Source organism: Equus caballus, chromosome 1 (genome assembly GCF_041296265.1).
Source record: "Equus caballus isolate H_3958 breed thoroughbred chromosome 1, TB-T2T, whole genome shotgun sequence".
NCBI lineage: Eukaryota > Metazoa > Chordata > Mammalia > Perissodactyla > Equidae > Equus > Equus caballus.
Window position 1 is genome coordinate 92490663 of NC_091684.1, and position 12522 is coordinate 92503184.

Genomic DNA, 12522 nt, shown 5'->3' on the forward strand with positions numbered 1-12522 from the left:
GTAAATCTGAGACTAATTAAGAGGAATGACAGAAAGAGTCATTGTGGCTGTGTTTCCAGCTTTTCCTTGCCTACGTGGAGAAGGTTCCTCCTTTCCTCGGTGTTACGCACAAGAGCTCAGAAAGTGGATAGCACACGTGAGGTCACAGAAGAGCTGTAATAGACTGGAGGCTGTACAGTTCATTGTGTCCCTGAAACCTTAGCTAAAGGATAATTTTTCCAGTCTACTTACATAAAAGCAGGACTTCCCAGCAGATATACACAGCTTCGTTTAGCAGGTTACTAGGAACCTGCTTATTTAACAGTGGGTACCACTGTCATTAGTCTGCAGACAGGTATGGCGGACCCCTTTCATCCCTTAAGATTCTGGCATCTGGTGAGTAATACGGGGTGGAAGGGAGGGAGAGGTCATAAATCCTATTCTGCAAGGCTTGGTAAACTATTTGTGCCTACACATCCCTTTCCCTGAGTGCCTAGCCAGCCTAGATTTGCAAATCTGCCATCTGTGCAAAGGCAAACACATTCAGCAGAAAAAGAACTTGATCCTTAACCAGACTCATTCAACATATAATATGCAAATAATTCCTTGAGAATAAAATCTGACTTTACATAATAAGACTGAATTTCTTGCATCTCCCCCACCCCAAACTCTCCCCCGAAGCCGACACACACCACTCACTCCACTCTTCCTCTCATCTCATTTCCTCGGAGGCAACCTTAACAATGTGTTTGATGTTTAACCTTTCAGAGCTTTTTCTAGATGTTTATGTACATATGTCTCCCTATAAAAAATTATATGTACATATAGTATTGATTTATGTGGGTTTACACATATAAACTAATCCTGCACATTTCATTCTGCAAATATTTAAATATTCTCATTATGCTTATCTATATTGTCACGAATAAATCTAAATTACTCTTTTTAACTATTGCCAAGTATTCTGCAATATGAACATGCTATGGTTTATTTAGTCATTCTTCCATTGACATTTAGATTGTTTCCAGGATCTCACTGTTACAAGCAATGCTGCTAGAATTTCCTTGACCATACTTCCTTGCACATCTATGCAAATGTTTTAGTTTTAGTAGATATTTTAAATTGCTCTCCAAATTGTGCCAATACACTCCCGATGGGGGGACATGAGGGTATCTGTTTGCCCAACTTCCTTGCTAACTTGTGTTATTATCAAAATTAAAAATACTTGCCAATCTGAGCAGCAACAATGGTATCTCAATGCCATTTTATTTGTATTTCCCTGATAACTGGTGAAATTGAGCATCTTTTTATGTTTAATGAGCGATTTTAATTGTCCTTGAATGGCGTTTTCACATCAATCTCCCATTTTCTATTCACTTAAATCTTTTTTCTTATTGCACGTTTATCATGAACTCTCAACTATTTACACTTAACCTTATTATCTTCCTCTGCATTTTCTATTTACTAGGCTCTCTTTTTCTTTCTTTTTTTGTCCCCACTCTTGATTTCTTTTGGGTCGATTGCATTTTCTTTGTTCCGTCTTTTTTCCTCTATTGGTCTGAAATTTATACATTCCATTGTTATTTTTCTAATGGTTATTCTTTTTTTTTTTTTTTAAAGATTGGTGCCTGAGCTAAAACTGTTGCCAATCTATTTTTTTCTTTCTGCTTTTTCTCCCCAAATCCCCCCAGTACCTAGTTGTATATTTTAGTTGTGGGTCCTTCTAGTGTGGCATGTGGGATGCCGCCTCAACTTAACCACTCAGCCGTGGGGACAGCCCTGTCTAGTGGTTGTTCTTAATTTTTTATATCCATACATAAAGTTATATAAAATCTAAAGGTAGTCAGTACATGTAGACTCTTCCCAAACAGAACAAGAAATTTTCACTTCCTTCTCCCCAGCTCGCCTATTGATATGGTCTAGAATATTCTACTTCTAAATTGTTATTTTAAACATTTTTGGCAATTAATACTAATTTAGTGTTAAACGATAGGATTGGCTGATGACTTAGGTAAGATTTCTTTTTTCATATTGCTTCTTCCTCTGGATTTCTTCCACCTTTTTCCACAAAGGTGTATATCTCAAGTAATTCTTTCAGCAAAAACTTGCTGGTAGTGAACTTTCTTAAATTCTGAATGCTTAAAATGTGCCTTTGTTTCACGTGTGCTTTTAAATGACACTCTAGCTGAGTATAGAATTCTAAAGTGACAGTTCTTTTCCAACAGCTCATTGAACATATTGCTTCATTGTCTTCTTGTATATAGTGTTGCTAATGAAATTTACAGTGAAAATCTGATCCGTATTTCCTTGAAGTTCAACTATCTTTCTGCTTTGGTAACTTTTAGCATTTTTCTTTTTATTTTGATGTTCTGAAATTTCATAGCTTTCTTCACTTCTGGAGAACGTTTAGCCATTGATTAAATATTCCTTTCTCCTTTCTCTCTATTCTCTCCCTCTGGAATTCCTACTAGATGAAAGCTAGGATGTCTTTATCCATTCTTTATATCTCTTAAATTTTTCATCTTTTTTTCCTTTGTGCTGCATTCTGTAAGACTTTCTCAACTTAATTCCCAGCTTGATAATCATACTTTGCTGTGTCCGTTCTGTTACTCAGCCTATCTTTTGAGGCTTTTTTTCTTTTCAACAATTTGGGCTTTAATTTTGAAGATCTCTGATTGGTTCTTTTTCATAATTCTGTGGTTCTATTTTGCTTTATGTTGCTGAAGATATTAAATATACTTGTTTTAATTAATCTATTGATTATGTGAAAGATCTTCCATTTGCTCAGTTTGTTATTTCTCTTTCATGGCAGTGGAATTCCTCAGACATCTAGCACTTCTTGATTGTACACTGATTTTCTGGTTTAGAATTCTCCCACCTAACTCTTGGGATTCAGCAGAATTCCCATGTGGGTGTGGACTTAGGTTACCTGTGGCCTTGACTTCTCCCACGGCTTCTCACCAATTTCTCTCTTTTAGGTATGCCTCATTGTCTGTTTGTGTACTCAAGCACTCTTCCTTCATGATTTCAAGCCCAGCTATGAAGTCAGTAGCTTCTTTTCTTTCTCTGTCCTATCATTTACAAGGATACAGTATGGAGAGGCGTGACTTTCAGACTCTTTTTATTGCATCATCTTAAATCCCTAAATTATACTTTAAAACATTCTCAGCCAAGCTTTTTTTCTTTACTTAGGAGAATAGAGAATATCAGACATGCGCTCAGAGTAGGCATGCACATGCTCATGCTGCGGTATTTGAACTTGTTTTATAATGTATTGCAATAATATTTTAGTGTCAGTGCAGTAAATAATTCAATTTAATTTATAATTAAGTCAATATTGAATATCCCTGTTAAATTTACTTTGAGTATGAGTTTAAAAAAAGAAGGAACACTGATATCTATAGGGAAGACCTAATAGGAGTAGCTGAGAAAGGATTATAAATCTCGGGATAATGTGCTTGTTTTTGATGTGAACATTATTGCTCAGTCCAATCTAAAATAAAATCCAGGGTCAGTTCAGATATTTCCCTCCTTGTCTCTCATTACAAGATGCACAAGAGGAATGAAAACTCTCTCCACCGAGGCCTAGTTTTAACCCTCAAACCGCAGGACACATGCCACTGGGAACTGTCCTCTCCGTCTTGGCTGTAAGTCTTGAGTCCTTTGGGAAAAGGCCAGAAGATGGAAAGATGATGCTGTGAAAAAACATGCTCTTCCCTTTGTTACCTTGACTGACTCTGCAGTTTTCGTCAATGAAATTTTTCTTTATTGAATGTAGGAAAAGATTTTAGGAATTTCCCTTTGTCAAAGGTAGGAAACAGAGGTCATTTTATGAATGCCTGTGCTTCCAACCTTTGAAGAGGAGTCTTTATAAAAAAAATTTTTTTATTGAGACATAATTGATACTTATCATCTTATTAGTTTCAGGTGTACAACATAATGATTCAATATTTGTATATATTGCAAAATGATCACCACAATAAGTCTTAGTTAACATTCATCACCATACATAGTTACAATTTTTTTCCTTGTGATGAGAACTTTTACGATTTACTCTCTCAGTAACTTTCAAACATACAATAAATATTATTAATTATAGTCACCCTGCTGTACAATATATCCCCATGACTTTATTTTATAACTGGAAGTTTGTTCCTTTTGACTTCCTTCATCCATTTCTCTTCACCCCTCCTCCCACACCACTTTTAGCAACCACCAATCTGTTCTCTGCATCTATGAATTCATTTTTGGGGTGTTTTTGTTTGTTTGGCTTTGTTTTTTTTTAGATTCCACACATAAGCGAGATCATATGGTATTTTTCTTCCTGGAGAGGAATATTTATAGCCCATTTTGACACTATGGAGATAAAAACATCTATGTTTCTGTATTAATCTTTTTTGTTGTCTCTTGCTTCCCCTTATCTCTTAGTCTCTGTATACTATACCAACCTCATCTCTTCTTTTTCTTGTCTTCTCCTTTGCCATCTGGGCACAACTTCTCTTTCTTTGGTCTTTGTTTCTTCCCATTTTCTTATCATACGTGAATTAGAAAAATAATTTTAAAAAATAACTTGTTGCAGGGCCAGCCCCATGCCGAGTGGTTAAGTTTGCATGCTCCGCTGTGGCGGCCCAGGGTTTCGCAGCTTCTGATCCTGGGTGCGAACATGGCGCTGCTCATTAGGCCACACTGAGGTGGCATCCCACATGCCACAACTAGAAGGACCCACAACTAAATAAAATATACAACTATGTACTGGGGGGATTTGGGGAGAAAAAAAAGCAGAAAAAAAATAACTTGTTGCTTTAGTTAATAGAAATGTATTATCCTTGTTTTCATTGGCAAAGCCAATGAGTAAGAATTTTTGCCATTCCTTCACTGTAAACAACAAAAGAAATCTCCTGCACGGTGCCAAAACTAACAGAATTCTTTTTTAAAATCTTTTTTATTGAATTATAATATACCTAGAGAAAATAGCACCTATTGTAGCCGTACAGCTCAATTAATTTTCACAAATGAAACGCAGTTATATAACCAGTATGCAAATCAAGAAACAGAACATTACCAGCGCTCCAGGAGTCCCCTTCTGTCTCCATCCAGTCTTCACCTCACTTTCACCAAAAGGTAATCATCACCCAGACTTCTAATAGCATAGATTAATTCTGCCTATTTTCGTGCTTTATTTTAGTGGAATTAAATGTCCTAGTTTCGGTTCCCCTAAGAACTGACCTTGAGACAAGGACTTTAGTGCACGTAGATTGTTGAGAAGGTACAGGGAGCAGTGGGTAGAGAGTGAGGAAGAGGTACAGGGAAGAGAAGGCAGCAGCCAATAAAGGGCATGCTGTGAGTCAGGCTATCACAGTGGGTGATCGGAGCTTACTCCCATAGGGAATCTCTGGGAAATGCTGCAAAACACACTCAGAATTATCTCCCTCTGGGGGGGAGGAGGGAGCTGGGATATTTATATACCCAATGGTCACTTGTCTCTATAATGTCCTTTTTCTGCTCCAATATCCCACCCAAGATCTCATATTGCATTTAATTGTTGGATCTCTTTAGTCTTCTTTAATCTGGGATGGTTCCTCAGTGTTGTTTTCTTTTGTTTTTGTTTTTTGTTTTTCCTTCCACGACCTTAATAGTTTTGGAGAGTACTGGCCAGTCCGTTTTATAGAATGGGGACATTCTATAACTTGTACTTGTCTGCATTATTCCCCATCTTAAGATGAAGAACCTGAGGCACAGAGAAGGTAAATTACTTGCTCAAGGTCACATAGCTCACAAATAATAGCACCAGGGCTTGAATCCAGACCATCTAGCTCCAAAGTGCTGGTTCTTCACCACTAAGCTATGGTGAATTCTTAAACTATTTAACCGAACTATTTCATGTTACCCAGTGGCAATGGCTTTTCTTATCTGGAAAGGAAATATGTTATCACTTTTGCATACATTAGAAAATTAAAATTAATAAGTTGATAAATATTGATAAGTCGACAAGTATTTGTTAAGAATGCAAACAGTGTACAGTTGTACTAAGTACTTAGCGTACAGAGTAATCATGAGCCTTCGCCCTGGACTGCAGTGGTCCACCATCTAACAAACGACCGAGTGATCTAAATTCACAGTGTGGTGTGACTCATTACACTACAGTTGGTTGGTTTTAGAATTAATGCTTAATATACCCTAATAACTTACTATTTTAATTAAAAAATATGGTATGTGTAAAAATAAAAACCACAAGCAAACACTTCACTTATGCGGAGAACAAACCTTTCTGTGCCTCAGTTTTCCCATCTGAGAAAAGGATAATTGTGCCTGTTTCACAGGGTTATGTGCAATTAATGAGATAATACGTGGGGAGCATTTAGAAATGCTTGGCACATAAAGACTCAGGAAGTGTGTGTGTCCTCAGCTTAACAAAGCTCCTATATGAAAAGACCCAGCTAACATCATACTCATTGATGAGAGACTGAAAGCTTTCCCCCTAAGATCAGGAACAAGACAAGGATGCTCACTCTTGTCACTTCTATTCAATATATTAGAAGTCCTAGACAGAGCAATTAGGCAATAAAAAGAGTGAAAGGCATGCAAATTGGAAAGGAAGATGTAAAATTATCTCTGTTTGCAAATGACGTGATCTTATATGTAGTGATGGGGTTCAGGATACGCTACCCCAAAATATGGCACCATGGCATATTGAAGCTGAAGGGTTTTGAGAAAAGAGCAGAAGCAGGAAATTCACTCTGACTTTTAGCCCCATGCATTTCTTCCCTGAAATAGACCACAAAACCCTCATGTGAGGGGCCCTCCCTATACCTGGAGGAAAAGAGCATCCTTATCTCCAAAGATAAAGGGATGCCAAGAAGAACCCTAACAAACAGGCCTTACTGTTTCCCCCAGCTTACTATGATTGCTTCATATCCTCATACCGCATACCTCATAACTCATCATATTCCTCCATGACTGTCCACTCTTCATCAAACCTAGATAAAAGGACACAGGTCTAACTGTTTCTTTGAGTCTTCATTCCCTTATGAAGGCTCTCATGTCACGTAAAACTTATATAAAATAAATTTGTATGCTTTCCTCCTGCTAATCTGTTTTTTGTCCAGTTTAATTTTCAGACCCAGCTAGGGATCCTAAGAGGCTCAAGAAAAAGCTTTTTCCTTCCCTATGGTAGAAAACCATAAGAATTCCACAAAATAACTGTTAGAGTTAATAAACAAATTTAGCAAAGTGGCAGGACACAAAATGAACACACAAATATCAGTTGCATTTCTATATACTAACAATGAGGAATACAAAAGAAAATTAAGAAAAGAATTCCATTTACAATAACATAAAAAAAAACAAAGTACTTAGGGATAAACTTAATCAAGGACTTGTACATGAAAAGACTACGAAAGACTTATACACCAAAAACTACACAAAATTGCTGAAAGAAATTACAGAAGACATAAAGAGATGGAAACACATCCCATGTTCATGGATTGGAAGACTAAATGTTGTTAACATAACAATACTACCCAAAGCAATCTACAGATTCAATGAAATTCCTATCAAAATTCCTATGACTTTTTTTTTAGAAATAGGGAAACTCATCCTAAGATTCCTATGGAATTTCAATGAACCCCAAATAGCCAAAACAATCTTGAAAAAGAAGACAAAATTTGAAGACTCGTATCTGTTGATTTAAAAACTTACTACAAAGCTACAGTAATCAAAACAGTGTGGTACTGGCACAAGGACAGACATGTAGACCAATGGAATAGAATGAAGAGCCTAGAAACGAACCCTCACATTTAAGGTCAAATGATTTTTGAGAGGAGTGTCAAAACCATTGAATGCAGAAAGGACAGTCTTTTCACCGAACTGAATATCCACATGCAAAAGAATGAAGTTGGACGCTTACTTTGCACCATACACAAAAATTAACTCAGATTGGTTCAAACACTTAAATATATGACCTAAAACTATAAAACTCTTAGAAGAAAACATAGGGGAAAAGATTCATGATCTTGGATCTGGCAATGATTTCTTGGATATGACACCAAAAGTACAGACAACAAAAGAAAAAATCAGTATATTGGACTTCATCAAAATTTAAAACTTCTGTGCATTAAAGAACACTATCAATAGGGTGGAAAGAAAACACACAGAAAAGGTGAAAATATTTGCAATACATATATCTAGTAAGTGATTAATATCCAAAATATTATATAAAGAACTCCTACAACTCAACAATGAAAAAACAACCTGATTTAAAAATAGACAAAAGACTTGGATAGACATTTCTCCAAAGAAGATAAACAAATGGCCAATAAGCACATGAAAACACGCTCAACTTCACTCATCATTAGAAAATGCAAATCAAAACCACAATGAGACACCACTTCATACCCCTTAGGATGGCTATTATCAAACAAAACAAAATAGAACATAACGAGTGCTTTTGAAGATGTGGAGAAATTAGAACTCTTATGCACTGCTGGTGGGAACGTAAAATGGTGCAGCTGTTGTGGAAGATAGTTAATTTCCTCACAAATTAACAGTTAATTTCAGCAGCAGTTAATGTCCTCAAAAATTAAACATAAATTTACCATATGATCCAGCAATTCTATTTCCAGGAGTATACCCAAAATAATTTAAAGCAAGGACTTGAACAGCCATTTACAAACCAATATTCATAGCAGCATTATTCACAATAGTCAAAATGGGGAAAGAACCCAAACATCCATTGTTGGATGAACGAATAAACAAAATGTGGTCTATACATACAACGGAATACTATTCAGCTTTAAAAAGGAATGAAAATCTGACACGTCACAACATAGATGAAGCTTGAATACATTATGCCAAGTGAAATAAGCCAGTCACAAAAGGACAAGTACTGTATGATTCCACTTATATGAGGTGCTTAGAATAATCAAATTCACAGAGACAGAAAGAATGGTGGTTGCTGGGAGAAGAGAGGAAGGAAGAGTTACTTTTTAACGAATACGGGGTTTCTCTTTGGGAAGAGAAAAAAGTTCTGGAGATGAATAGTGGTGATGGTTGTGAAACAATGTGAATGTACCTAATGCCCAGTTAAAGACAGTTATATGGTAATTTTTATGTTATATATATTGTACCAGAAAAAAAGCATTTAAAAAGGAGTATGTGTGTGTGTTTTAAAATTTGTTAGCTATTTCGGCAAGGTAGGTTTACAGGAGAATATGCCTAGTTGGAAATATTTATTTATCTATTTATTGTTCATTCCATAACAGGGGAAGCATTGCTATTTTTTTTCCTGTGGTGGAGATAAGTGGTTGGGAGTACCTTCTTTGAGCATGGGGAGGGTTTCAGTGACCCTGGCCAGCGTCTGTGATGTGGAGCCTCAGTCGCCCACAGCACCAGCTCTCAGGGCTGCAGCAGATCCAGATGACGGCTCTGCCCACAGAAACCTGGACGAGCCTCTTCTGAGGGAGACAGGGTACAGAATGAGAGACCAGACTCGGCCACCCTACCAGCTGCCTGTAGACTTTCCAAAGGATGAGGAACTATGAGATTAGTTTCCAAAGTGTGAGGAACTATGGAAGTCTGGTACCGGCAAAGAGCATCCTTTCTAACTGTGTGCTCTCAAGATCCAAAAGCCAGACTTTGAGAAAGTATATTTCTGCCAGCTATGGTGTGTGATATCTACACATCCCCACATACATGTATCTATACATCTACTCATCTCGAATTACTCTGAGTGACCAACAGGATAACTCTAAATCCTCACAAAATCCCTTTTAATAAGCTGCACATCAATGACTGACTTTTGCCTTTTGTATGAAAGTTTTTATCCAGTGTGTTCGGTAGTCTCACATTGCCCCTTTAGACCCTTCCCCTCCCTACTCTGTACCCTGGTGGGCTGACCTCTACAGCCCACATCATTCCGGTTGCCTCTTCCCCTGCCTTCTAGCTGAGCTTGGGCGCTGGAGGTAGCAGCAGCAGGTGATGCGGGAGGAGAGAGAGCCCCAAGGTCTTTATTCCCCTGACTTCTTCCCTGCCATAGCTGTGTTCCTTTCCAAAAGGCTTCTGTCGGGGGCCCTTTCCCATGGATCCAGCTCTCCCTCGATTCCGGTAATAGGTTCCACCCCTTATTCCTCAGGCCCAGGGTTGAGAATGCCTCCCTGTTACTGCTTGTCTCCGGGGACGTCGCATCTTGTCACCCACCTACACCTTTGTAAACAGTCCCTTTGCTAAATGTTACACCTCGAGTGTGCAATCTTTTTCCCAGTAGGACTCTGATTGCTACACTAAGAAAACAAAAGAGTAAGGAAGGGGGCACACCGGCATGGGAAAAGGAAACAGCATCTCTTATATCTCAGATACTGTTGGTTCTGCATCTTATCTCACGTAATCCTCACACGATCTTGTGATGAAGATTCTGTCAGCTCTATTTTCTGAGAGATTAAGCAATTTCTGCAGATCTTCGAATAGTGAACAATTGAGTTGGGATTTAAATGCAGGTCTTCCTAAAAACAATAACCCTGTTCTTTTCCCCTATGAAGAGCTATAAGAGCTGTTATGGAAAATTCACCTCTGCCTGTGCTGCAAAATTGTTATGCGTTACATCAATCGGTATCTGCAATGTCAAGTTCCATGTGAGAAATTTCTTTTACAAATTTTAGATTTAATTACATTTAAAAAAATTTTGTTATTTTAAAATTTTAGAAATCCTGGGGGAAATGTGCCTCTGTTGAGAATCTGGAATGCGCCTCTCTTTTTGAGGAGAGCTGTGTAACTTGCTTTGGTTTTTTCACCTCCCCAGAAACCAGGAAACTTCTGCCCAAGTTCTGGTTGCAGTTATAGCGGCCCTTTCACTCCTGTGAATTCTTCTGTCTTCTTTCCTCATCTTGATTCGCCATTTCTATTTGATCAGCTTCACTGTATGAGCCGTGTTTAGAATCCTTTTGGGAAAAAGTATGAAATTAATCATATACGTCACTTGGCTTTGCAGTTTATATTCGAGGACCCTGGCCTAACATCTCAAGGATGACACTAAGAGGGTCAAAAACAGGTGTAGACCACTGCGGGGCCTGAGCAAGGACCAGGATAACCTGCCCTACAGCAGGAAATCAGAAGAGCTGTCTTTATAAAGAAAATACATTCCATTGTTAATACAAACTTCAATTACAATGACCCAGTGATTAATTAAGGAAGAAATTGATACTTATGTGACATGGTTTAAATCTAAAATATAAATATCCAGTGTGTATAAAGAACTTCCTTCTTCTTTCATCAAATCCTGTTTGCTTGATGTGTTTCATGGGTAACTTGCCACTCAGGTAATAAATCCCAGGAAGCCACAAGGCTAATACTGTGGCTTACAAGATTTGGAAGATGCCAGCCGTTGCATGTCACCATCTAGTCATGTTATAGTTACAGGATAATGGGATTTTCTTCATGGGAAGTGCGAGTACAAATTGCTCTTTCTAGTGAGTCTGTTTCTTTCAATAATGCCAGTCCATTCTTTGAGTTCAAAGCACTGTGTCAATTTCTGGCTCCAAAATTTCGCATAATCTCACATCTGAAAACACTTTTCTTTCAAATGGGGTGTGTGTGTGTGTTTCAAAGAGATTTGTTTGTAATTAAAAGTTGACTAACCCTAATGGCAAAAAGTAGAAGCTGCTAGCCTACACAGGAATGGTCCACCAGAGCTGTAGACAAATTCAAGGGCAGGCTGAAGGGATATGGGATAGGCATCAACATCTGCTACAATAATATTGAAGAAAAAGTTGTTGACCTCGGGGATAATGCTTTTGGGGGCTTTCGAGAGCCTGGGTGGAAGCCTGTGGTGACATGGAATTGTGCTGTGCATTACCTCCCCCATCCCCTTCTTCCCCTTCTCCCCGCCTCCTTCCCCCTCCCCCCATCAAGGAAGAGCTTGCTGCCCAACTTCAGGGAATGTGGTCAGTGGGTGACCTCCAGTTGTCAGCTCTTTCAGGGTCCTTGGTCTTTCAGGGTGACCTTGGGTCACCTGAGGTTGCTGCTTTCCTGGAGCAACCTCATCCAGGAACCAGGTGAAGCAGGATCCAAAGTCCTGACCATTCTGATCCAAATTGGACACTCTGATGGTCACTAGTTGCTCCAGGGCACCCCCAGGTAGACTGGACCTGCATTGCAGTTCAGTTTTTTCCTCTGCCCCATCTGTTTTCTTTCTCTTCCCTTCACAGGTATTGAACTCTAATAAATATCACACACCTCAAACTCCATCTAAGTGGCTGATTTTGGAGAACTCAACCCTCAGCGAGGCCTCCCAGAAACCTCTCCCTATATTTATGCAGAGCACAAGGAAGGGCAACTTTCCTCCAGAAAGACTGCCTGCCTACAGGTACTTGTCTTCTCCAAGACCAGGTACTTGGCTAAACCACTTTCTAAGTTAGCAGGTACTACTGGTCTTTGGCTTATTCCGATCATAGACTTGTCATTAGCCTCCATGCTCCTGGGTGGTCATGGGCCAGTCCTTCGATGCATTAACTGCATAAAAGTTAAGAAATTATCCCACTCAGAAATACCCCA

The 12522-nt window shown here is 38.5% G+C and overlaps 1 protein-coding gene across 1 annotated transcript in view; it reads left to right on the forward strand.

Moving 5' to 3' along the window:
* The first annotated feature begins 225 nt into the window (after positions 1-225).
* MSMB (microseminoprotein beta) overlaps positions 226-12522 on the forward strand; it is a 65965-nt gene continuing 53668 nt past the window's right edge. The window contains exon 1 of the mRNA XM_070229596.1: positions 226-375. Coding sequence (XP_070085697.1) covers positions 337-375 — 39 coding nt within the window. The 5' untranslated portion in view covers positions 226-336. The remainder of the gene's footprint in view (positions 376-12522) is intronic.